This window comes from Podarcis bocagei, assembly GCF_964188305.1.
Source record: "Podarcis bocagei genome assembly, chromosome: 10".
Taxonomy (NCBI): Eukaryota; Metazoa; Chordata; class Lepidosauria; order Squamata; family Lacertidae; genus Podarcis; species Podarcis bocagei.
Genome location: NC_138135.1, coordinates 6,353,163 through 6,380,304, shown reverse-complemented (window position 1 = coordinate 6,380,304; position 27,142 = coordinate 6,353,163). Strand labels below are relative to the sequence as shown.

At 45.3% G+C, this 27,142-nt stretch overlaps 1 protein-coding gene across 1 annotated transcript; it reads right to left on the bottom strand.

The window, feature by feature from the left end:
- Positions 1–199: 199 nt before the first annotated feature.
- On the bottom strand, positions 200–25,776 carry LOC308595796 (uncharacterized protein). Its single transcript, XM_081210515.1, has 8 exons — positions 25,691–25,776; positions 22,562–22,587; positions 19,139–19,297; positions 17,589–17,687; positions 15,609–15,707; positions 8,359–8,445; positions 4,646–4,797; positions 200–2,705 (listed from the first exon to the last, which is right to left on the bottom strand). The coding sequence occupies exons 2-8, from the start codon at positions 22,572–22,574 to the stop codon at positions 2,562–2,564; spliced, it is 753 nt and encodes a 250-aa protein (XP_081066641.1). The 5' UTR covers positions 22,575–22,587; positions 25,691–25,776; the 3' UTR covers positions 200–2,561.
- Positions 25,777–27,142: the final 1,366 nt, after the last annotated feature.

The window sequence follows — 27,142 nt, the reverse complement described above, 5'->3', positions numbered from 1 at the left end:
TAGGAACACGTGCTACGCCACGGTGGAGAGACACTCCTTTATTTATTTCAACGAAGAGGTTTGGTGGGGAACTTTGAAAAGCATTTCTCCTCCTTTCCTGCTACATGACATTTCCAGATAAATATTTTTTTAAAATATTATTATTCGTGGTGCTCGTGAGGAAACTCCCCCAAAGATGGAAAACTGGGAAAGGAGAACGTGAGGAGGCAAATGGTTTTATTTTGGGTCTTCATCATCTGCATCTTTGAGGGGTTCAAAATAAGGTCTCCCAATTTAGGGAAGCAACATTATTGATAAGGTGTGAGAGCCAGAAAGCGGAGTGGATTCCTTCCCCGTCTCTCTGCGTCTGCTAGCTGACTGGGTTATCCTTTGGTTTCTTGGGATGAAATGGTCCTCTGTCCATTTTTTCCCTCTTGTGTAGAGCTTAAGGCAAATATATTGAGTCTGGGAACATCACACAAACTGGGCTTCTTTGATCAGTGCAGTCTGCATCTTCCCAGCAGAGGCCTGGAGTACTGCATTCATTGAGAACTTCAACACATTCTTCCAGTACTGGCCCCGGGATCTTGCTTAATTCATTCCAGTAACTGAAAAGAAGAGGCAACGTTCGTCAGTTTGCAGATTGCAATCCTACTTTGGTTCTGTTCTGTACACCATAACAAAATTTCTCAGCAATTTGATGCGTCCCGCCTCTGTGTCCAGCTCCTTTCAAACTACCACACCTGTGTCCAGTTCTGGGTGCCACAACTACGTTCCAGGAAGTTTTGTTCATGGGATTTGCAAGTGAAAAGACAATTGGAAAGCTTCCTTGCAGAGAAATATCTGAGGCCCTTTGAGGAGAGTCCAGATGGCTTCAGGATTGCCCTCCTGTACTATTTCAGACCTGTGGCTTATCTGCTTATGTATGTGTGTTTGCCTTGCACATTTATGAGCATTTACTGTATTCTATGGAGGCACAAGTCAATTCTGTGTCCAGGGCAGCTGTTTACCATCTGGTACCCAGGCTGAGACCCTCCCTGCCTGTGGACTGCCTCGCCAGAGTGGTGCATGCTCTGGTTATCTTCCGCTTGGACTACTGCAATGTGCTCTATGTGGGGCTACCTTTGAAGGTGACCCGGAAACTACAATTAATCCAGAATGTGGCAAGGGTCTTGAAAGTCCTACATTGGCTCCCAATACATTTCCGGGCACAATTCAAAGTGTTGGTGCTGACCTTTAAAGCCCTAAACGGCCTTGGTCCAGAATACCTGAAGGAGCGTCTCCACCCCCATCGTTCTGCCTGGACACTGAGATCCAGCACCGAGGGCCTTCTGGCGGTTCCCTCACTGCGAGAATCCAAGTTACAGGGAACTCGCATCCACCTTCTGTGATAAGAATTTTAAGGTCTCAAATATAGATGAAATGTTCATAAATGTACCAACCAAGCACATACAAAGATCAGCACAGGAAGACCAACCTGAAACCATTTTGATTCCCAAACTGACCAAATGTTTCTTCTGCAAGGTCAAAGGAAAATGGAAAAACCTCCCCGTTGGCTTTTCCTTCACAAATCCTGTCTTAAGGGCACATTTAAGGTATGAATAGGGTGTGAGGCTGTGACCTGGCTCAGGAACTAAGTATTTATCATTACAAAAGACTGGCCAGGCTCCCCAGGCAAGCCAATCAAGTGACCATTAAACAGGTAACCTGGCAGACAGGAGGTAAACAAAGCACTCAGATTTCTGATGTAGACCGCCCTTTCTGTGACGTAGGTATGATGTTTCTGGGGGTGGTCTTGGACTCCAGGGAGGGAATTAAAAATGTCTATATAAGGGCAGGCACACTTTTGTTCTGGGTTCCTCCTCCCTCCTGCGCGTGGTGAGCGAGGACCCTATTGCAACAGATCAATAAAGACCAGGCTTACGAGCTGCTTTGCTTCCCAATATTCTCTGGTTGGCCTCTGTTATTTTCTCCTACCAATAGGGAACCTTCGTAAGGGCTCTATATGGGCTCTTGGGTACCCCATAAGGGAAAAAAGGGCAGATTTTTGTTTACAAAACTTCCAAGCACCTTGCGTAGTAGGCCTATCCAAACAGGAATGCCTAGAATGGCTGGTGAATTGTGCTGCGAAATTCGGACAAGACCAAAATTCGAAGCACGATTGTGTTTCGGTCTGTGCATTGACTGGAAGAAGCGTTTGGATTTGATATCCCGCTTTATCACTACCCGAAGGAGTCTCAAAGCGGCTAACATTCTCCTTTCCCTTCCTCCCCCACAACAAACACTCTGTGAGGTGAGTGGGGCTGAGAGACTTCAGAGAAGTGTGACTGGCCCAAGGTCACCCAGCAGCTGCATGTGGAGGAGCGGGGAAGCGAACCTGGTTCCCCAGATTACGAGACTACCGCTCTTAACCACTACACCACACTGGAGATGTGAACAAGGTAGCTTCTCGTCAGAATGCCAAGAGAACCTCGTTTTCCGAGTCTGCCCTATTCCCGCTTCTTGTGAAGTTGAAGTCGGGGAAAGGCAACCTTCCGTAAGCTGCTTTCAGGGTGGGAAGGAGAAAACACCCGAGAGTTTCTTTACGGTATAGAGGTTTCTCCAGACACTTGCCTGCTATTTACATTGTACGGTGTCCCATCAAGCCAACTCCATGAGAGGCCGTCCTTTTTGAGCCCAATCCACACTCCCTTACTCGACTCCTTGGCAATCGCCTCAATGAAAAGCTGCAAGAGAGCCAAACAGAAGGCCTGACTGGGACGAAGGACCCTTTCGGGAGAACTGTTCGTCAATTTTCCGGCAGAAAGCTCACACAGGAGTGAGGTAGATGTGCTATACAGTGGTACCTCTGGCTGCGAACGTTCCGGAGGCCTGTTCGCAACATGAAAAGAGCACAACCCACAGCAGCACGTCTGCGCATGCGCGGGGTGCGGGTCGCCGTTTCTGCGCATGCGTGTGACGTCATTTTGAGCATCTGTGCATGTGCAAGCGGCGAAACCCGGAAGTAACCCTTTCCGGTACTTCCAGGTTGCCGCGAGGTGTAACCTGAAAGAATATAACATGAAGCGGTCTGTACTGAGTCAGACCCTACACTGGCAGGCAGCCATGCCTCTCCAGGGTTTCAGGAAGAATGAACCAGGCATCTTCTGTTTGCAAGGTACATTCTCTACCAATTGATCTACACCCCTTGCCACGCAAGGTCAGATGAAACCCTGGCTTCATTGACCATGCGTTCAGATTTGTCCAGTGGCATAGCGTGCTGGTGGTGGGGGAACGGGACGACAAAATTATTAGGGATGCAAAATATCAACGCCCGGTGCTGCCGCAATGCAGCTGCGCTCTTCCGTCGCTGGACTCTGTTGAAAACAGCTTCTCCATGAGACCAGGAAGTGAACCTCTCCAGACCAATGGAACAATTCTTCTTTTCTTATCTCTGCGTCTACAATCTATTGGGTGACGCGGGCGTCATTAGGCAGCCGATTACACACACACATACTCTGTCCATTTCCCTCCATAGCCCCGGGCTCTGGCAACCCACGCTACACCGCTGGAATTGTCTGCAGGATAGCAAGGATTACGAACTCAAATAGAGATGTGAAGGTCTTAGTTTCAACCACTGCGCAGAAGTCAGGAGTCTGCTCAGTGATTGAAACTAAGACCTTCACATCAAATCTGACTATGGACTAACATGAACTTATCTTTACTCATAAACTCTTATCTCTAATTCTGTAACAAATTATTGTGCTATGCATATCCTTATGAGTTTGAGTTTGTAATCTCTGGGTTTATAATCTCTATTTGAGTTTGTAATCCTTGTCAGAATACATACTTTTGAATGGATTAGTGTTTGTTACAATTGATTATTGATTTGCGAGTAGGGACCCCTCCCACTGCTGAAACTTATATTGGCCAGAGTTCTCGGTGTGCCTTTTTCTTGGTATATATAATAACAAGAACTCCAATTTATTAAACGATTCATAAACCCAAACTGCTTTCTGATTATTTCCACAAGGTGTCGATCAAGGGTCTCCACACTATGGCCTGCAGGCTAGATAAGGCCTGAGGGACTCGTTTATCGGGCCCGCGGCGACCCCCGCCCCCCGCTGCCCACTCTTACTGCATCTGCGCTGTGCGGCCGCCCACTTCCGGGTCGGAGGAGCACCGAAAATAGCTTGTGCGCATGCGCAAGCATTGTGCGCCTGTGCAAGCATTATTTCCGGTGCACATCTGGGTCGGAGGAGGCCCGTGCACATGTGCACAAGCTATTTCCGGTGCTCCCCTGACCCGGAAGTGCGCCGGAAATAGCATGTGCGCACGATTATGGGTACAGGCTCCCCTGCCCTCTGGCTTGCCCCAAGATCGGTGCTGGAGACACTGGCCCGAGGCGCGGTAAGTTTGCTGACCCCTGGTGTAGAGTATTTCTGCAAAAGAGCTTCACGGGAGCATATTGACTTGGTTTCCTTCCACCTGTGATCCTGTCATGCGTGCTTTAGTTGAGATTCCTGCATTGCAGGGGGTTGGAACTAGACGGACTTTGGGACCCCTCCCGGCTATAACAAATTTCCATTTGCAGGAAAAAAAATGGTAGACATTTGTCCTGATCCAACGGTCCACAGTGGGTTTTCCTGGGGAGAGCGAACATGTGGATCGCGGTCCTCAAACTTACCTCCTCTTCCTTCGTGACAATGGTGGGCAATACTGTCCTTAGTTTCTCACATTCACTCTGAGCGAAATCAAAACCCATCGGGTGCGAGATGAGGTAAAAGAGGCGGCCTTTGAAGGGCTGCCACCCGCCGTTGATTAGTTTAATTATGTTGTCTTGCGAGGCGAACCAGAAGCATGCAGGAGAGAGAGAGAGAAGGAGATGTGTTATAAATCAGCCAGTCCATCTGTATAATAATAATAATAATAATAATAATAATAATAATAATAATAATAATAATATAAAATAATAATAATAATAATAATAATAATAATAATAATAATAATAATAATAATAATAATAATAATTTATTTATACCCCGCCCATCTGGCTGGGCTTCCCCAGCCACTCTGGGCGGCTTCCAACAAACACTAAAATACAGTAACCTATTAAACATTAAAAGCCTTCGGATGTCTTCTAAAAGTTTGGTAGTTATTTTTCTCTTTGACATCTGGTGGGAGGGCGTTTCACAGGGCGGGTGCCACCACCGAGAAGGCCCTCTGCCTGGTTCCCTGTAACTTCACTTCTCGCAGAGAGGGAACCACCAGAAGGCCCTCGGTGCTGGACCTCAGTGTCCGGGCAGAACGATGGGGGTGGAGACGCTCCTTCAGGTATACTGGACTGAGGCCGTTTAGGGCTTTCAAGATCAGGACCAGCACTTTGAATTGTGCTCGGAAACGTACTGGGAGCCAGTGTAGGTCTTTCAAGACAGGTGTTATGTGGTCTCGGCGGCCGCTCTCAGTCACCAGTCTAGCTGCCACATTCTGGATTAGGGTCCAGAATGAATGATGCCAATCCTCATGTGTGTGCCAGTGTGTGTGTGCCAGTGCTTATGTTACTGTGACAGCAGAATAGCACCGGAAAATCATCAAAAGTTCCTTTGCGGGAGCCGATGTGGTGTAATGGTTGGAGTGTTGGGCTAAGGCCTGAGATGAGAGAGCTGGGTTTGAATCCCCACACAAATATGAAGCTCATGGGGCGACCTTGGAGTCAGTGGCCGCCTTTCTTGGCCTGGCCTATTTTGCAGGGTTGTTGTGAAGATGAAATGGGGAGGGGTGAACCAAGCACACCCCCTTGAGATAAAGGTGGTGTGTCAATCCAGTGTACAAATAAATAAAAGGAAATGCTAATGTATGGAATGTTTAAGTTACAGGTTTAATGCACCTCAAAGGTAATCTTTGTGTTAGAATTCTCAGGTCCCAAATATAAAATAAGCATTCATAAATGTAGGAGGCAAACGCAGACCTAAGTATATAAACCATCTGGTACGCAGGCTGAGACCCTACCTGCCAGCGGACTGTCTCACCAGAGTGGTGCATGCTCTGGTTATCTCCCGCTTGGACTACTGCAATGTGCTCTACGTGGGGCTACCTTTGAAGGTGACCCAGAAACTACAATTAATCCAGAATGCGGCAGCTAGACTGGCAACTGGGAGCGACCGCCGAGACCACATAACACCGGTCCTGACAGATCTGCATTGGCTCCTAGTATGTTTCCGAGCACAATTCAAAGTGTTGGAGCTGACCTTGAAAGCCCTAAACGGCCTCGGTCCAGTAGACCTGAAGGAGCGTCTCCACCTCCATCATTCTGCCCGGACACTGAGGTCCAGCTCTGAGGGCCTTCTGGCGGTTCCCTCACTGCGAGAAGCCAAGTTACAGGGAACCAGGCAGAGGGCCTTCTCAGTGGTGGTGCCCACCCTGTGGAACGCCCTCCCACCAGATGTCAAAGAGAAAAATAACTACCTGATGTTTAGAAGACATCTGAAGGCAGCCCTCTTTAGGGAAGCTTTTAATGTTTAATAGACTACTGTATTTTAATATTTGGTTGGAAGCCGCCCAGAGTGGCTGGGGAAGCCCAGCCAGATGGGCGGGGTATAAATAATAAATAATAAATTATTATTATTATATTTATTTTTATTCTTATAGTACAGGAGAACAATCCTGAAGCTATTTTAACTCTCCCAGTGACCTCAAATATTTCTCTGCAAGGAGGAAGGAAATGGGAAAGCCTCTCCATTGTCTTTTGCTTACTTGACTTAAGGGCGTATTTGTGGATGAATAGGATGAGTCTGTGAGCTGGACCCAGGAATTAAAGTATTAACCATCACACAAAAGAATGGCCGGGCTGTCCATGTAAAGCAGTCAGTGACCATTATCAGGTATTCTGGCAGAAAGGATTTCTGCTGTAGACCACCTCCTTTTGTGATATATGTATGATGTTTTGGGGGGTGGTCTTGAGCTACAGGGTGGGCAATTTCAAAAGTTTATATAAGGGCTTACGCACCATTGCTCAGGGTTCTCCTCCCCCCTGCGCGTGGTGAGTGGGGACCCTGTTGCAACAATTAACGAAGATCAGGCTATACATATACTATATAAACAACAACTATACATGCATATTATGGGATTTCCTGCCTGATTATATTGCGATTTTGCCACCTGAAGCAGCATTCATATACCTTTTCTTTAATACAGCGGTACCTTGGTTCTCAAACTTAATCCATTCCGGATGTCTGCTTCAAAAGCAAAGCGTTCAAAAATCAAGGTGCGCTTTCCCACAGAAAGTAATGCAAAATGGATTAATCCGTTCCAGACTTTGGAAAACAACAGCGATTTAACATGAATTTTACTATCTAACGAGACCATTGATCGATAAAATGAAAGCAACAAACAATGTACTGCAGTCACACAATCAGTCTATCAGTAGCTGAACTGGGTTCTACAAAACGGAAGCATAACACTCAAAACGGAGAATGTTCGGCTTCCGAAAGAAGTTTGCAAACCGGAACACTTACTTCGGGGTTTGCAGTGTTTGGGTTCCAAGTTGTTTGAGTACCAAGGCGTTTGAGAACCAAGGCGCCACTGTATCATGTAAAAAAAACAACACCCCCTGAATCTTTCTTCATTCCTCCTGTTAAGTTGTGGGTGAACATATCCCCCTGCTAGCCCAGGGTGAGAACTTCAGTACATAACACCTCCTGTGTGAGAACTTGTGGGTGTAAGGTTAAGAGTGAACACACATTTGTAACAAATGTGCATTATAACTCCAGCCATTGGTCCTAAACCAAATACAGGTCATTGCTGGGTTGGCCTTCAGCAAGGGCAGCCAGAATTGAGGAAGGGAATAAATTCTCCAGTTCTGGAAATGGTGTTGGGAAACTGTGTATGTGCAGCTACTCACACAGAGGCAATTAAGGTTTGGCAGACAGCCAGAAGGTCATGTGAAGGAGTACGTCTGCCTGGTGATAACAGAGGCATGGAGACAGCTCCCTGATTGGTCAAGCTCTCTCAAGGGAGTGATAATTAATGGCCTACTAACTGGAATGTGTTAGTTCGTGAGTTCAGAGGTTCAGAGTTCTGTGTGTCAGTGTAGGAGTTGTGAGTCGTGTCAGAGAGAGCTAGCTAAAGATCCGTGTTCTGTTCCTGTAAATAGTCCACTGTATATAATAAACACCCAACTACAAGTTCCTGGTTCCTGCTTCGTCTATCCTGTCTGCAGCCAAGTTGCCAATTGCTTCCGTGGATTCTGCGTTTACCCTGCTAGGTCTGGCTAAGGTCCTGCAACTAGTCAGAAACTTGCGAAACACCAAGAGGTTTTTACCAATAAATGAGGGGTGGGGGGAGAAAAGGCTTCCAGCTTGTGTCTCCCCCCCTCCCCGATTCTTCTGCAGACAAACTTACCAATTGCGACATTCACTGCAGCAGTCCTTGTCTTGATGTCGCGTAGAAACCCCGCTAAATTCTCTGCCAACCCTAGGATTTCCGTATCTAGAACAATTTGCAAAAGTGCAAGTCAGGGAGGTCTTGGGCAGTCAAGCATAAATATATAGAAAGGTTCCCAGGAGTGTGAAGTGTGTCTGCCTGCCGATTGCGTTGGGTACAAGCGACGTGGCCTGCCTCCAGTCCGGAGAATAATAAACCCGAAAAATCCCCCTGTGTTGCAAAACAGAACAATCCGAACAACATCAAGCAACACATAGGCTAATAATATATTGACAATATTTCTATAACCCTATTCAAACTGTTTCAAAATTCATAAGCAGAAGACATGTAATATGTGCAGGGAGTCACAAACTAATAAGAGTCAAGTAACTATTCCATAAAGGGACGCCGGTGGCACTGTGGGTTAAACCACAGAGCCTGGAACTTGCTGGTCAGAAGGTCGGCAGTTCGAATCCCCGCGATGGGGTGAGCTCCCGTTGCTCGGTCCCTGCTCCTGCCAACCTAGCAGTTCGAAAGCACATCAAAGTGCAAGTAGATAAATAGGTACCGCTCCGGCGGGAAGGTAAATGGTGTTTCCATGCACTGCTCTGGTTCGCAAGAAGCGGCTTAGTCATGCTGGCCACATGACCCAGTGTGACGTTAACCTATATGAGAGAGTGCTGGAGGGGAAATAGTTAAATGCACAGACAGGACCCAGGGGGGTGGAGTCAGTGGGTATATAAAACTAGTTCTGAGAGGAGTTCGTTGGGAGTTGTGGGTGGGTAGTTGGTTGGGTTTCATGGGTTGGCTGGTTGGGAAAGGCAGTTGGTAATAGAGAGACAGTTAGGGCAGTTGGTCCTTGAGTGTGGGGAGGTAGCAGAGATAGAGAGAGGAACATAAGACTAAGAAAGTAAAGAGGAACACCGTTTGGAACGCTGTACAAGTTTTGTTTTATGTCTGAAATAAAATACACTCTTCTTTATTAATTGAAAAGCTGACTGAGACTGAAGTGATTTTACCAGGGAGGACCTGGTTGGTGGCAGCGGATTAGTGGTGTACGGGTCAATAGTCTGTGAGATGACCGGGGGCTCCGTATGAACGCCACACCCAGAAGCTGTACTCCGGCTCCCTCAGCCAATAAAGCGAGATGAGCACTGCAACTCCAGAGTCGGTCATGATTGGACCTAATGGTCAGGGGTCCCTTTACCTTTACCTTTACCTTTACCTAACTATTCCATAAGCAGAATGATAAGAATGGTATGTCACTATAAAGAATCACTGAAATTGAGGCCAAACACCTTTCTACAGTAAATATTATATCCAAAATGCTGTCTAGAGTGAACTGGAGCACGGTGGAGTTATAAGAACAGCAACACAAAGAAAGTGGAAATCTGCCCAAAAACGTGCTCTGACCATAACGCTGTAAGGATGGAGATGAAGCTAACAACAGCTGGTTCCTTCAGATGGAGGATGAATGACACCTTATTTAGAGATGAAGAAGTATACAAAAAGGCCAAAAAAACTTTGAGAGACTATTTCGAAATAAACATAAAGACCAATGTTGAAAAAAGAGTAATCTGGGATGCAAGTAAAGCTGTTATGCGAGGATTCTTGATACAACAAAATGCAATAAAGAAGAGAAGCCAAAATGAGAAAAAGGATAAGATCTTGGAAAAGATAAAAGAAGGGGAAAGGAAACTAAGATCTAAACCAAAGTCTCAAGAGTTCCTGAGAGAAATTAAGTTATACCAGACACAATATATGGAATTAATGAATCAAGAAATAGAATGGAAAATTAAACAAATGAGACAAAAGACATTCAAATCAGCAGATAAATGTGGTAAATTATTGGCTTGGCAAATGAAGAAAAGACAAAAATTAAATATGGTTACAAATTTAGAAGTGGAAGGAAAGAACATTTATAATCCAAATGAGATTAGAAATTGCTTCCAGAGATATTTTAAACAACTATATTCACAAGGCCCGCAGAAAGAAATGGACATAGACGAATTTCTCAAGAAAAATGGATTACAAAAAATCTCTCATCAAAGTGAAATAGCTTTGAATCAGAAAATAACTGAACAGGAGATAGAAGGTGCCATTCAAAACATGCAATTGGGCAAATCTCCGGGACCGGATGGACTGACTTCCAGATACTACAAAGCTTTGAAGGAGTGGCTATTACAACCCTTGAAGGAAGTCTGCAACGAAATTCTAGAGGGGAAAAAGGCACCAGAATCATGGAAAGAGGCTTATATCACACTTATACCGAAAACAGAGACTGAAAAGACTCAGCTTAAGAACTACCGCCCTATATCGTTACTTAATGTGGATTAGAAAATTTTTGCTGATATTTTGGCCAAAAGGCTGAAAAAAGTATTGATGGAAGAGATTCATAAGGACCAAGCAGGCTTTCTCCCAGGAAGACATTTGTCAGACAATGTGAGGAACATAATAGATATTTTGGGAAAACTAGAAGTGAATATAAACACTAAAGCAGTATTGATATTTGTGGATGCGGAGAAAGCTTTTGACAACATCTCTTGGAGTTTTATGAAGAAGAATCTACATGGGATGGGGGTAGGCCAAGGCTTCGAGAATGGTATAGGTGCAATATACTCTGAGCAAAAGGCTAAGCTAATTGTAAATAATGTGGTTACGGAAGAATTTAAAATAGAAAAAGGGACATGACAAGGGTGCCCAATCTCCCCATTGCTTTTTATATCGGTCCTGGAGGTTTTGCTGAACATGATTAGAAAGGACCAGCTGGTTAAAGGTGTACAGGTCGGAGCAAAACAGTACAAATTGAGAGCTTTTGCAGATGATTTGGTACTGTCAGGAAACTGACATCAGAGCAACAGGCGAAGGAGAGGCTCTCTGATTCTGCAGGAGAAGGAACAAGCACTAGGGGGAGACGCAGCTTGATGGAGGGGGAAGGAAATCAGCGTAACACCAAGGAGCCAGGAGAGCAAATGGGAGAAGAGGTGGAAGGGCTCCGGGATTCTTCCTTGGAAGTCAGTGAGGAGAGCCCTGGTCCTCCACTACCCACGCCCTCCTCGCGCAGGAGACTCCCGCGCAATGAGAGGCGGAGACGATTGGGAGTCAAACAACTCTTATGCTGGCAATGGTTTAAGAAACGCCCACAGACAGAGGCTGCGAGCGACTGAGGCAGCCACGCCGAGATGGGCTGTGCAGTCAGGACGGTTTAACCCAGGCAGCCAAGCTCCAAAAGGGGACAGTTTACGCACGAGTAACTCCAAACCACTACAGGTACTTATACTACAAGAGCCAGACTCTAGTACTAAAAGAGTTTTGGAATTAATTCAAGAGTTTGGTCAAGTCGCAGGATTTAAATTGAATAAACTAAAGACTAAGGTATTAGAGAAAAATTTAACAGCTATTGAAAGGGAGAGGTTCCAGAATGAAACAGGTTTAACTGTGGTCAAGAAAGTGAAATACTTGGGGATTAACATGACAGCTAAGAATGTGAATCTATTTAAAGATAATTATGAGAAATGCTGGGCAGAAGTTAAAAAAGACTTAAAAATATGGTCAAACTTGAAACTTTCATTGTTAGGCCATATTGCTGTGATTAAAATGAATGTATTGCCTAGAATGTTGTTTCTATTTCAAACATTGCAAATTGTGGACAAGATGGATTGTTTCAAGAAGTGGCAGAGAGACATTTCCAGATTTGTCTGGCAGGGCAAGAAACCTAGAATAAAATTTAAGATATTAACTGATGCAAAGGAAAGAGGTGGATTCGCCCTGCCAGACTTAAAACTTTACTATGAATCAGCAGCTTTCTGCTGGTTGAAAGAGTGGCTACTTCTTGAAAATACAGACATTTTGGATTTAGAAGGTTTTAACAATGTATTTGGATGGCATGCATATTTATGGTATGATAAGCTCAAAGCACATAAAGCATTTAAAAATCATATTGCAAGGAAAGCATTGTTTAATGTTTGGACAAGATATAAGGATTTATTGGAAAACAAAACCCCAAGGTGGTTATCACCGATGGAAGCGAAAGCTTTGAAAAAGCTTAATATGGAGGCCAAATGGCCGAAATATTGGGAAATTCTGGAACAAGAAGGAGACAAATTGAAATTGCAGAGTTTTGAAAAACTGAAAGACGAAGTGAGAGATTGGCTTCATTATTATCAGATAATGGAGGTTTATAAATTGGACAGGAAAATTGGCTTCCAGGTGGAAAAGTCAAAATTAGAAACAGAGTTGTTGGAATCCAAAACTAAGAATTTGTCAAAGATGTATAACTTGCTGTTGAAATGGAATACGCAGGATGAAACAGCCAAATCAGCTATGATTAAGTGGGCACAAGATATTGGTCATAACATTATGTTTGCTGACTGGGAACAGTTGTGGACCACCGGTATGAAATTTACGGCATGTAATGCCTTAAAAGAAAATATTATGAAAATGATTTATAGGTGGTACATGACCCCAGTCAAGCTTGCAAAAATCTATCATTTGCCCGATAACAAATGTTGGAAATGTAAAGAAACGGAAGGTACATTCTTCCACCTTTGGTGGACGTGCCCAAAGATTAAGGCTTTCTGGGAAATGATATATAATGAAATGAAAAAGGTATTTAAATATACCTTTCTTAAGAAACCAGAGGCCTTTCTCCTGGGCATGGCTGGCCAATTGGTGTATTGGAAGACACAAGATCTACCCACCTTGGAAGAATGGCAGATGAAGGTGATAGACTATATGGGACTGGCAGAAATGACCGGCAGAATCCGAGACCAGGGAAAAGAGACGGCGGAAGAAGATTGGAAGAAATTTAAGAACTATCTTAAGAAACATTGTAAAATTAATGAATGTTAGAATGATGCTGGTTTATAAATTAAATGGATTACAGTTGTAAGGATTAAGTTAAAAGAAAAGAAAGGTTAAAAATTAGATAAATTTAAGGGTGAGGATTTGCTGAATCAAAATTTGAAATTGGAATGCAGAAAGGGGAGGTATGAGGAGGTCGGAGAAGTAAGTTATAAGAAAATAAGGGTTTGAAATTATACTTGTTCTTTTTTTTGTTTGTGTTTGTTTGTATTGTTGTGTTTGTCTGTACAATTTGTGAAACTTTAATAAATATTTTATAAAAAAATAATAATATAAGAACAGCAACACAGAAGTGAGATGGTAGGTGCGCCAAAAGTCACAAAAGGTTGCTCCCAGCACAGCAGCAGACAGAACAGTTCTTCCGGGCTAGCGAACTGTTCCAATGACAATTCTTCATCAGCTGGCGATAATATAAAATGAAATCCATTGCATTCAAATACAGTCAAACCTTGGGTTACAGATGCTTCAGGTTGCTTTTTTTTGGGTTACGGACCTGCCAAAACCTGGAAGTACCGGAATGGGTTACTTCCGTGTTTCGGCGGTCGCGCATCTGCAGAAGCACTAAATCGCAGTTTGCGCATGTGCAGAAGTGCCGAATTGCAACCTGCTTGGCGCTGCGGGCTGCGAACACTGCGGGTTGCGAACACGCATCCCGCACGGATCATGTTCCCAACCCGAGCGTCCATTGTACAATGCAGAGAATGATATGACAGGCGTGCATATGAACAACCAATAAGAAACACATACCAAAATAAACCAAAGGTACATCAAATGGCCATGGATCAGCGATCACTTAAAAGTGTAGTAAGTGGATACTGTAGACTCAGGCATGTCCGAAGTCTGTTTTGGGGGCCCCATCTGGCCTGCCGACCTGTTTAATCCCAACAACTTCAATCCTAAAACAACTTTGAGGCAAACAACTTCAATCACCCTAAAAAAAAGGTCAACAACTTTGGTGTCGACCCTCACACATGTTCACTTCATCAAATCTGGCTCTCTTTGAAAAAAGTTTAGACAGAACCCTAGTTGGATTATAAAAGCTACCTACTGATGCAACGAATCACATAAAATCGGCCCTGTGTGTCTTCCAACTACATGATCCTATGACAAGCGGGCACACCCCTCTCTGCCCCCTCCCCACTTCAGCCCACCTGCTGAGCCACCAGGGGCGCCTTGCCCGTAGAGGCAAATGGCGCAGGGCGCCAGGGCGCAAAGTTCTGCAGGGTGCCAGGGAAGAGGTGGAGGCTGGATGCGGTGCCTCCTGGCATCAGCTCACCGCCCTTGCCCGCCTTGCTGAAGCAGCGCTGCGCCCAGAGCCTCTGGCCTCTACCCCGCTGGAGGACCTGCCCTCCAGCCACTGTCCACCCCCTCTAGCCCCACAAAACACCATAAAAAGGTCAGCAACTCTGGGAAATGGGGAGGGATCGGGCCGGAGGGATCTTTGCACCACGGCACCGGATATAATTAAGACGGCCCTGTGAGCCATGATACTAAAGGATGGGGGTGTTGGGATGGGTCCAGGGATACAGGGGCATTTGGCAGGCCCCCAGCTGGCTCCAGCCACCGGCCGGCAGCCGGGCAAACTCCGGTTCTCGGAACAGCATCTATCGAGCCTCAGAAACCTTCAGAGACTGAGCACGCTCTAATTAGCAGAGTGAATAACTTTTCATAACGGAAGTGGCGGACAGAGACATGTGTAAGCATATTTACAGCCTTTTATTCGGCAGCAGGACAAAGGAAACATGTCTGCTTCCCTTTGTACCCAAGCAAAAAGCATAGGCAAAAGCTATATACAATGGAAGTTCCCAGCAGACTGTGGTGGAAGGAAACAGACATGTGACATACAACAATCCATACATCTGTTCTAAAGGTGGAATGGAACTATATCCTAACAGGGGGCAGTGGTTGTTGGGATACTGCCAGGGAGATAAAGTCCATCATGGCCCCCAAGCCGGCTGCCGGACGATCCATCGATCTCCCGTAGTCACGCAGTATCAGCAATTAGTGACATGAGCTCCAGAAATAGCCCAACATCTAGAGTCAATGCACACTCTCTATCAGCAGATAATGCACAGCCAGAAGTTGCACTCAGGAGAGCATTATTTACAAGTTTTATTCAGCGTTGATCAGAACAAAGAAAGACATGACTGCCTGCGTCAGTGTCTCCAGACACACAGAGAGAAACGAAAGCAAAGACACAGCAGAAACATCCTGTGAAAACAGGAAATACGCAGGCTGTGACACAAACATCCTGCTCCCTTTTAAGGTGGAATGGAAATATCCTAACAGTGGTTGGGGGCTTGGTGAGAGTGGCGGGTGGGCAGGTAGGCGGGACGTGGGCATTCTCGCGGCAAGACATCTCTTACCGTTCAATGCATCAAGGGTTTGATTGTGACTGACGAAAAAGACCCGTATCGTCTTCGCAGCATCGATGTTGTCTGATAGCCGTATGACCCGTTGCTCATCTATCATGGAGGAAGGCAAGAAAGACAGGCTGCTATAACGCAGGGGGCACGTCCCAGGCGAGACTGGCGGGTTGGGCATCCCTTGCCCCCCACCCCACCCAGAAAGCCAGAGCTGACACCAGGCTTCAACACCAGCGCCTCTTTGCAAGGTCACGACTCAGCCCCGGAGTGTGGGCAGCAGACTGCAGAGAGGACATCAGGATTTGTTTATTTTTCTGTCAATAAATTTTCATCAATTTTCCACAGTTACGTTTTTACAATTAAAAGCAAAAGTTAGCTCACATTTCTATCAGATCTAGATTTATGCAGATACATTTTCACGAACCTTCTCTTTGAGATGCTTTGAATCTTCCTTCCCTACCCTCTCCTGGTTCCCTATGTAAACAAAGTTCGGTTGCATTTCCATACTTAAAACTTTCCCAATTATTATTTCCCTTAATTTTATCTAATTTCCTGCTAGTTGCAAGTGTTTACTTAAAACCCCACCAATGTACCAACTTGTTTGCAGTATTTTTGCACATAAACAATAGACGATTCCTACTCTTTTTAAAAAAACTTATTGTTGTCATAGTCCAGGGATGTCCAACCGGTCGACATGTCGACCCTTGGGCTCATTTTCCTCTGTGGGGAAATAAATAACTATAATTTGCACCCGTGCTGCTTCCCTCCACCACAACTCGACATCCTTTACTGCATAATCTTATTTACTTTGTGTCCTTATATTGATCCTTTTATATCTATTAATAACTTTACCTTGAATTAGTTCCTCTTTACACACTTATTCTATGCATATCAATGTGTTTTCTTTAGAACAGTGTTTTGCCATATATTCCTCAAAACATTGCCATTCCTTCCTTAGACTGATTAGACTGATTTCTTATGGCTGCCGTTAGTTTAGCTAACCCTATACATTCACATAATCTACTGATCCAATCTTTCTTTGTGGGGATAGTATCCCCTTTCCATTTTCTAGCAAGTAATAATCCGGCTGCGGCTGTAGCATATAAGAATAATTTTTTCTTATCCTGTGGGATGTCTTTTCCTAAAATCCCTAATAAATATGCCTGCAGTATCTTTTCTACTGAAATTTTAAACATTAGGTTTTCCTTGATGGCATTACAGGCGGTAAATCTAATATCCAACCTCCAAAGTCTCTCCCACTGTTCCATCTGAATTGTATGGCCGATACGAACTATTTGAAGAGCAATTGTAATCAACAAATTACGCCAGTAGGACTACAAGAAGTTTTGTAAGGAGAAATGTAGGAAGCATTGCAAAGTAGAGAAAGAATAGAGATATTAGTTATGAGTTAAATGTAGCTGTGGAAGTAAGAAAGGTTTATTTAGTGAATGGATTGGAAAATTTTCAGATGTGATTGATGGAAGTCAAAAAAAATATGGTATAAGATATGAAAGTATGTTTAATTACTGTTGAAAATGATATGTCGAAAAACTAATAAAAATTTATATAAAAATAAAAAAATAATTGTATAGCTGATGTCCTGGGCCCATTTTATCATAACATCTTTTACTTGTTCGTCTTTCAGATCCCGTTCTAGTAGTAAGTCATGAATTTTAGATACTAAATTCTTATTGGTTCTTAATAGAACAATTTGCAGTTTAGAGTCTTCTTTTCCGAAACCTAATTTTTTTATCCATATTAAATATATTATTTAACTGGTGATACTGGAGCCAATCGGCGGGGTGACTGCAGTTACAAAAATAAATATGAAAAGTAATTGGGCAACCTAGAATCAATTATTAAAAGAAGAGCAAGGACATTTGAAATTAAAACGATTCTGGCCTTTTTCTTCAAGGTGTGTCCCCCGCCTTGCCCTACGTTGGAGTAAAACACACTTATTCTGAACAGAGGTGTACTTACAGTTATGGTACAGCACACTTGAGCCGATTATCATCAACAAACACAGCCAGAATGTATTCGTTGCTCCCCTTTTAATTTTCTGGATAGCTTCCTCTTTTTCTAAAGGGAAGAGAGGGAATGGAAATTAATCCGGCGCCACCAGTAGCAAATATGCCCCTCTCATCACTTTGGCAAGGCTATCGGAGACAGTGTGGAGCAGTGGTTACAGTGCTAGGTGAGGACTTGGGTTCGAATCCCTACTTCGCCGTGAACTTCACTGGGTGACCTGGGAAGGGCCGTGGCCTGATCTCAGTCTCACAGGGTCGTTGCACAGATTAATTGCATAGCAGGAGGAGGTCCAGCTCTGAGGGCCTTCTGGCGGTTCCCTCCCTGCGAGAAGTGAGGTTACAGGCAACCAGGCAGAGGGCCTTCTCAGTGGTGGCGCCCGCCCTGTGGAACACCCTTCCGCCAGATGTCAAAGAGAAAAACAACTACAGTGGTGCCTCGCAAGACGAAAAGAATCCGTTCTGTGATTCTCTTCGTCTAGCGGTTTTTTCGTCTTGCGAAGCAAGCCCATTGATGGATTAGCGGATTAGCGCTATTAGCGGCTTTTAGCGGCTTATCGGCTTATCGGATCAGCTGATAAGCGGCTTAGTGGCTTAGAAAAAGGGGGGGGGAGGAAAAAACTCGCAGGAACTCGCAAGACATTTTCGTCTTGTGAAGCAAGCCCATAGGAGATTCGTTTTGCGAAGCACCTCCAAAACGGAAAACTCTTTCATCTAGCGAGTTTTCCGTCTTGCGAGGCATTCGTCTTGCGGGGCACCACTGTACAGTGGCATCTCGGGTTACATACGCTTCAGGTTACAGACTCCGCTAACCCAGAAATAGTGCTTCAGGTTAAGAACTTTGCTTCAGGATAAGAACAGAAATCATGTGGTGGCGGCACAGCGGCAGCAGGAGGCCCCATTAGCTAAAGTGGTACTTCAGGTTAAGAACAGTTTCAGGTTAAGAACGGACCTCCAGAATGAATTAAGTACGTAACCAGAGGTACCACTGTACCTGACTTTTAGAAGACATCTGAAGGCAGCCCTGTTTAGGGAAGTTTTTAAGGTTTGATGTTTTATCATGTTTTTAATTCTGTTGGGAGGTGCCCAGAGTGGCTAGGGAAACCCAGGCAGATGAGCGGGGTATAAATGATGATGATGATGATGATGATGATGATGGACGACCCCTTGAGCTCTTTGGGGGCATAAATGCAATAAATAAATGAAATATCCCGTGGCAGACTATGTAAATGAGGAAGAGACAGCCAGCTTCCAGGGCCACATTTAGGTTTGATGAGGCCCTCAGCTGCTGAAGGTAATGGACTCAATGAGACGGGCGGGGTATAAATAATAAATTATTATTATTATATTATTACTGTAGTAGCCTTTGAAAGGCATGCTTTCTGGATTTTGAGATGTATGTGAGAACGTGCATCTTGTGTAACGTACGAAATAGATTCCATTCAAGGCAACTGCTTGCAAAAATGCAACTCTAAGATTCTTTGATTAGGTGCGCAGGATACAGACCACGTTGATCTTTTTCTTCTTCAGTTAATTCTTTTTCCTCTCCTTCTACTTCCTCTTCTACCTCTTTTTCTCCTCCTTCTCCTCCTCCTTCTCCTTCTCCTTCTTCGCCTTTTTTCCCACCTTTTTTTGCTTCTGCCCCTCCTTTCTTTGCTTTCTTATCTGCAAAATAATGTCTGTGTTAGAAGAGGCCAGCAACACACGCCAGAATTACAAGAAGTCGAGTAGTTCTGCCTTCTCTCTGTCACCCAATACCATTTCTCCGTTTTCTCCAAGTTGAACACCTACCAGTTGCTTGTTCTTCCTCTTCCATCAGACATAGCTGAGGAAACCTTTTATTATTTTCCACCTCTCTTGCAAGCCTGAGCTCATTATGAGCTTTAGCCAGCCTGACTTTCCCGCTGCAACTGCTGGCTACTTGTGTATACGCCTCCTTTGAGAGTCCTCCTTTCTTCTATTTCTTATACATGACCTTGAAAGCCCTAAATGGCCTCAGCCTAGTATCCCTGAAGGAGCGTCTTCACCCCCATCGTCCATCACGGACACTGAGGTCCAGCTCCGAGGGCCTTCTGGAGGTTCTCTCCCTGCGAGAAGTGAAGCTACAGGGAACCAGGCAGAGGGCCTTATCGGTGGTGGCACCTGCCCTGTGCAATGCCCTCCCATCAGATGTCAAGGAAATAAAGAACTTCCTGACTTTTAGAAGACATCTGAAAGCAGCCCTGTATCAGGAAGTTGTTAACGTTTGACGTTTCATTATGTTTTTATATATGCTGTAAGCTGCCCAGAGTGGGCATGCTATTATTATTATTATTATTATTATTATTATTATTATTATTATTAATTATTATTCATGCCCTTCTTAACTCTCAACCCTTCTGTAAGCTCCTTATGCAGTCACACCGATTTCCTTCTTAGTTTTCTTCTTCCTCTTATTATTTCAACAAATCTTCAGGAATTTGCAGCTGCCTTCCTAGAATCATGGAACTGTAGAGTTGGAAGGGACCCTGAGGGTCATCCAGCCCAACCCCCTTCAATGCAGGAATCTCAGCTAAAGCATCCATGACAGATGGTCATCCAACCTCTGCTTGAAAACCTCCAGGCAGAGGGCCTTCTTGGTGGTGGCGCCCTCCGGTCAGATGTCAAGGAAATAAACAACTATCTGACTTTTAGAAGACATCTGAAGGCAGCCCTGTTTAGGGAAGTTTTTAATGTTTGATCTTTTATTGTTTTTCTTTTTTTTAATCCTGTTGGAAGCTGCCCAGAGTGGCTGGGGAGGCCAGATGAGTGGGGTATATTATTATTATTATTACTATTATTATTACTCCAAGGAAGGAGAGTCCACATCAGTGGCGTAGCGTGGGGGGTGCAGGGGGGGCCAGCCGCACCGGGCGCAACATCTGGGGGTTAGGATTAGGGGGCGCAAATCCACAGGTTAGGGGGCGCAAATCCACAGGTTAGGGGGCGCAAATTACTTGGCTTGCCCCGGGTGCTGACAACCCACGCTATGCCACTGGTCCACATCCTCCCAAGAGAGACTGTTCCACTTCTTTCTTGTTGGAATTGTCTGCCTTTGAGCCTTCAATATTTCTCCTTTTAGAATCTCCCACCCATCTTGGCCTCCCTTCTCTCTGAGTACTTTGGACCACGGGATCTCACCCAGGAGCTCCTTCAGTTTTTTGAAACTGGCCTTCCTAAAGTCCAGAGTGCATGTCCAACTACACTCTCCCTTTCCTCTGTATCAGGAAACCCGGGAGAACAGGATCACTTCCATCAGCATTGTGATGGCCTGGGATTCAGAATCAGATGCTGAACCTGAGGGATCCCAGCCTGCACAGGATTCCCCGCCTCCAGAACCAGCTGAGCTGGGGCTGGGGCTTGAGCCTGAAGGGTCCTCACCTCTGCTGGGTCCTCAGGTGCAGGCACCAACGGAGTCTGCTCTCGCTCCTGAGGTGATGGAGGACCCATTGCCTGCAGGTGCTCCACTCTCAGCCCCGTTAGAGGAAGCTGAGGTTGCCTCTGGGTCCGGTGACCCTCCAGCCTCTCCTGAGCTGCAGAGGCTCAGGGCAGAGAGGCGGAGGGAACTAAGTTCCCGCAGGAGGAGTGCTCACCTCCAGGCCAGGAGAGGCGAGTCACCAGAGGATCGGGGCCACCCTATGCCTCGGGGCAGATAAAAGCCAGCCAGCCCAGTCCCAGGTTGCGGGAGCAACATTGTTGGTTGCTAGTTCCTACCTGAATCCTGTCCTGCTTTTCTGCCTGAGCTCCTGACCCGCCTTGGCTCCCTGCTTGCATGCCTGTCCTGACTTCACCTAACTCCCTGCCCTGCACCCAGATTCATCTACTACGGACTGCCTCCACATTGCACCTTTGACCACAGAGCGGACTTGGACCTTGCCTCTCAGGTAACCCATGGGACCAGCACAAACATATTCCATCAGTTTCATAAGCCATTCCTCCTTAGTTGGCAATCCTTTCTCTTTCCACTTCGGTTCATATAAACTTCTAGCTGCTGTTGTTGCGTCCATAAATAAACTAGCCACCTTTCTTGGGACCCCTGTCCCCATTATTCCTAATAAAAAGGCTTCAGGTTGTGGGTTTGTTTTTTAAAAGGGATTATCAATTTAAACATCCTTTCCCATTCATTATATATCATTTCCCGAAAGCCCTTTACCTTTACCACCACATGTGATAAAACAACCCTTCCTTCTGTTGGCATTTCCAGCATGAATCCGGAACATTTTTATACGTTTTTGCTAGTTGATGTGATGTTAAGCACCACCACAATGCGGCCCAGCTCCTTATGGGGTTCCCTGGGCTTGAAGCAATGATTCTTCAACATCAACTTCATTGGACTGGTCATGTTGTGCAGATGCCTGATGATCGTCTTCCAAAGCAACTGCTCTGTTCCGAACTTAAAAATGGAAAGCGTAATGCTGGTGGTCAACAAAAGAGGTTTAAAGACTGTCTCAAGGCAAATCTTTAAAAATGTAGTATAAACACCGGCAACTGGGAAACTCTGGCCTGCGAGCGCTCCAACTGGAGAACAGCTTTGATCAAAGGTGTCGTGGGCTTTGAAGACACTCGAACTCAGGACACAAGGGAGAAATGGGCTAAGAGGAAGGCACGTTTGGCAAATCGACACCGTGATCAGCTCCTGCCTGGAAACCAATGTCCCCACTGTGGAAGGACGTGTGGATCCAGAATTGGCCTCCACAGTCACTTACAGACTCACTGATAAAACCGTGTTTATGGTAGGCAATCTTACTCGGCTACGAGGGATCGCCAAAGAAAGAAGAACCTTGAAAAAGCAGGACATGAAATCCTTGGCAAAGCAGCTGGCTGTCTAGCTTGGGCACCCACAGAGAAGACTTTCTCACCCCCTTCCACTGTCTGTTCCTGAACCCGGTATGGGCATGGCAGCATACGTACCTACTGCAGGCATCCTTTCATGTTCTCTGCAAAACAAGAATGGAGAATATCAGTGCACAGCAGACTTAAGGTTATAAGGACATAGGAATGACCTGGGATGGATCTACACTCGTGGTTTATAACGTTAAAAAGGCATTATTTTTTAAAATGCCTCTTGCGGTTAACAACACGAAAACTTTGCTACAGAAGATGCGAGCCAAGAAACAATGGCTGATTAGACCAGGGGTCAGCAAACTTTTTCAGCAGGGGGCCGGTTCACTGTCCCTCAGACCTTGTGGGGGGCCAGATTATATTTTTAAGAAAAAAAGAAGAACAAATTCCTATGCCCCACAAATAACCCAGAGATGCATTTCAGATAAAAGGGCACATTCTACTCATGTAAAAACACATTGATTCCCATGGATTGGATTGAGAATAAAGATGAATAATATTAGTTTTGAATTTGAAAAATACCAAAAATGCAGAGACATGAATGGGGACAATTACCTCTAGACATCTGGAACATGGGAAGTCCCAAGAATTTTTTTTATTGGAAAATATAATTGGTATATTGTTATTACTGTAATTTGGATTGATTTGATTTGATTTGTCATAGAATCATAGAATCCTAGAGTTGGAAGAGACCACAAGGGCTATCGAGTCCAACCCCCTGCCAAGCAGGAAACACCATCAGAGCACTCCTGACATATGGTTGTCAAGCCTCTGCTTAAAATTGGAAGATTGTTATTGAAAATGAAGAAATTATTTAACAAAAACAAAAAGGCGTTATTAAAATGTGGCACCAGAGGGCGCTTCAGAACAGTGAACCTTTGGCAATGGAGAACTGTGTTGAGAGTTAGATAACGTTATATTGAATAAGGTTTTTGCAGATTAGTGTAGATCCAGCCCTGGTGGAGCAGGCATGTAGTCAGTCCAGCATCCTGTTCACACAGAAACCCACAAGCCAGATAAGAGTCCTGTTGCTTCCAGCAACTGGTTTTCTGAAGCATTGCTGCCTCTGACTGTGGCGGCAGATCAGAGCCATTGTGGCATCTAAGAACTTCTAAAAACCACCCAAATCTTTCTTGTCACTATGTCCCATGGAAAGTCCAGGCCAGAAAATGCCGGATGTAGAAACAAGGTGCAACCTAATTGTACCCGGTTTCTCGTCCACCCGGGTCCAGAATGGTTGCCAACCCTCGCCCTGGCAAGGTAAAGGTAGAGGGACCCCTGACCATTAGGTCCAGTTGTGGACGACTCTGGGGTTGCAGCGCTCATCTTGCTTTAATGGCCAAGGGAGCCAACGTACAGCTTCCGGGTCATGTGGCCATCATGACAAAGCCGCTCCTGGCGAACCAGAGTAGCACACAGAAACGCCATTTACCTTCCCTCTGGAGTGGTACCTATTTATCTACTTGTACTTTGATGGGCTTTGGAACTGCTAGGTTGGCAGGAGCAGGGACCGAGCAACGGGAGCTCACCCCGTCACAGGGATTCGAACTGCCGACCTAATTATACCCGCTTCCTCATCCACCTGGGTCTGGAATGGTTGGCAACCCTCCCCCTGACAAAGAACAGAACAAAAACACAACAAAAACATAATAAAAACAAAACAAAAAAGGCACATTTGGGATTTTGTGACTGTCAGGAGTCCAGGTTCCTAGCTTGATAACACAGTAAGTGTAGATCAGGGGTCGGCAAATATTTTTAGCTGCGGGCCGGTCCACTGTCCCTCAGACCTTGTGGCAGGCCAGAGAAGCAGCGGGGGGGGGGGCTGGGGGCTGGAAGAAGAGCCGAGGGGGGCAAGTACTCCTCCCCACCCCAGCCTCTGCACTTACCTTCCCAGGGGCTGCCGCTGCTGCCGCCGCCACCACTGCTTCTCATGGGTAGACAGAGTGAGCTCATCCGCTCCACTCTCTGGCCCACAGGAGCACCAGGGTGGCAGCGGCGGAGGAAAGATGAGCGGTGTGAAAGGACTGGTTCCGGAGAGGAGCTGCTTAAAATGGTGCTCAGCCAATTCAGCCCAGTCCCCTTCCTCCTCTAGGCAGGGCAGGGAGAAGCCAGGAGGAGGGAGGGAGGAGGCGCCGCCACGGTGTGTGTGAGGGAGAGGGGGGAAGAAATGGAATGGCACAGGGGAAAAAATGGTGCAGCTCAAACGAATAGAATCCCCACGCTCATCCACGGACAGTCTGCGGGCCAGATCCTGAAGGCAATTGGGCCTCATCCGGCCCATGGGCCTTAGTTTGCCGACCCCTGGCATAGATAATTAAAAAGGAGGATTTATTGAGAAAACAAACAGATAGCTCCGGACGGTTCTAACAAAGCCAATGGCATCATTACTCAAGATGAACCTTCTGAAGACTTCTTCCGGTATCTACAGAATATCGAACTTTCGCACCTTACATCTCATGTTTTGCTTCCTGTCTAGTAGCCCTCCCAGGGAGCAGAAAAGACTACTTATGTGTGTGGCTACAGCTGCGCGGATGCTATTGGCGCAGAGATGGAAAGAAGATAAAGTCCCTATCAGAGAAGAATGGCAGATGAAGTTAATGGACTATGCAGAAATGGCTAAGATGACCGGAAGAGTCAGAAATCAGGAAGACCAAAATTTTAATAATGGGGGAAATTTATAATATATCTTAAAAACCCCTGTAAACAGTTAAAATCGTTAGTAGGACTGGAATAACACCTGTAGTTTAATGGTGAATTCTGGACACAATGGAAGAGGTAAAGGGTTTGGATTATCACAAAAGATGCAGGAGGACATGATTAATAGTAGGACCCACAAAGGGGAGGATGGAAGTCTAGGAGATTCCTTCGAATCTGGTTTTTATGATTTATGTTGGATATATCTCTGTAAAATTTTAATTTGAAAAACCAACTAAATAGTTTTTTTAAAAAGTAAAGCAACCGTCCAGTTGGACTTTGGTGAGTTGAAGCTGAATGCCTGTATTTTGCACGTGGGAGTTTCCTGGGTTGAACCCGGGTTCGAAGACCCAGATGAAGGGTCTTGGGGGTTATAATCAGGAGAGATCTCCTTTCTCTAGAGATTTTGGGGAGCTGTTTCCAGCAGTCCCTGGGACACAGATCACCAGTGAGCTGATGAAAGACAAGGCGATTTCCCTCCCTCTGCGTTGCCCAGTTGGTTACCTTGGCGCATTGATGGATCGATCCCCCTTTGCTCTGCCTCCGGCTCTTCCGGCAGATGCCCCTCCCTCCAACGGCTTCGACCACCTTCAGATTTGATGCAGAACATTCCAGAACCTCACCATTCAGCTCCTCCTGCGCCCTGATTGGCTGCTTGCCCTTTCTAATCTGCTTCTTCTTCTTTGGCAATTCCTCGTAGCCGAGTAAGATTGTCTTCCATAAACACGGTTTTAACAATGAGTCCTTAAGTGACTGTGGAGGCCAATTCTGGATCTACACGTCCTTCCATAGTGGGGACATTGGTTTCCGGGTGGGAGTTGATCATGGTGTGGATTTGCCAAGCGTGCCTTCCTCTTAGCATGTTTCTCCCTTGCGTCCTGAGTTCGAGTGTCTTCAAAGCCCATGACACCTTTGGTCAAGGCTGTTCTCCAACTGGAGTGCTTGCAGGTCAGTGTTTCCCAGTTGTCAGTGTTTATAATACCTTTTTTAGATTTGCCTTGAGACAGTCTTTAAACTTCTTCTGTTGACCACCAGCATAATGCTTTCCATTTTTAAGTTTGGAATAGAGTACAGTGGTACCTTGGGTTAAGAACTTAATTCGTTCTGGAGGTCTGTTCTTAACCTAAAACTGTTCTTAACCACTTTAGCTAATGGGGCCTCCCACTGCCAACGTGCCGACGTATCACGGTTCCTGTTCTCATCCTGAAGCAAAGTTCTTAACCCGAGGTACTATTTCTGGCTTAGCGGAGTCTGTAACCTGAAGCATCTGTAACCCAAGGTACCACTGTAGTTGCTTTGGCAGACGGTAGTCAGCCATCCACACAACATGACCAGTCCAATGAAATTGATGCTGAAGAATCATCGCTTTGAAACTGGTGATCTTTGCTTCTTCCAGTACACTGGCATTAGTTCGCCTGTCTTCCCAAGTGATGTGTAAAATTTTTCTGAGACACATTCCACCCATGGCCTAAGCCCAGGGAGATGTAACAAACATGCGTAAAAAGCCTTGCTCTTCATAATTCTCATGCTAACAGTAGAATCAGAGAACTGTAGACTAGGGCCATCTAGTCCAACTCCACCACAATGCAGGAATCGTTTGCCTAATGTGGGGTTTGAACCCCCAACCCTGGGATTAAGAGCTCTACCCACAGAGCTATGTGGAATCAATAATAATAATAATAATATTTTTAATATTAAATTCTTTCAACAGCTGCTCTGTGGAGCGGGATCAAACATGCTTACTCAGTCATCCATGGGACAGCTCTCTTTTTTTAAAAAATATATTTTTATTAAAGATTTCTTAGTTTACAAAAATACATGCATTCTCTTTTTTCCAAGTTGCACTTTCTACAGAGCATGGGACAGCTCTTGAGATGTTTGAAGATGGCTCTCGTATCTCCTCTCAGCCTCCTCCTCTCCAGGCCAAACATATCCAGCTCCTTCAACCGTTCCTCA

Coding starts and splice junctions, on each gene's coding strand:
- LOC308595796 (XM_081210515.1), bottom strand. Junction 17,688..19,138: donor AGAAGAAAAAGATCAACGTG/GTCTGTATCCTG, acceptor TCTTCCCTTTAG/AAAAAGAGGAAGCTATCCAG. Junction 15,708..17,588: donor AAGTGTGCTGTACCATAACT/GTAAGTACACCT, acceptor CCTCCATGATAG/ATGAGCAACGGGTCATACGG.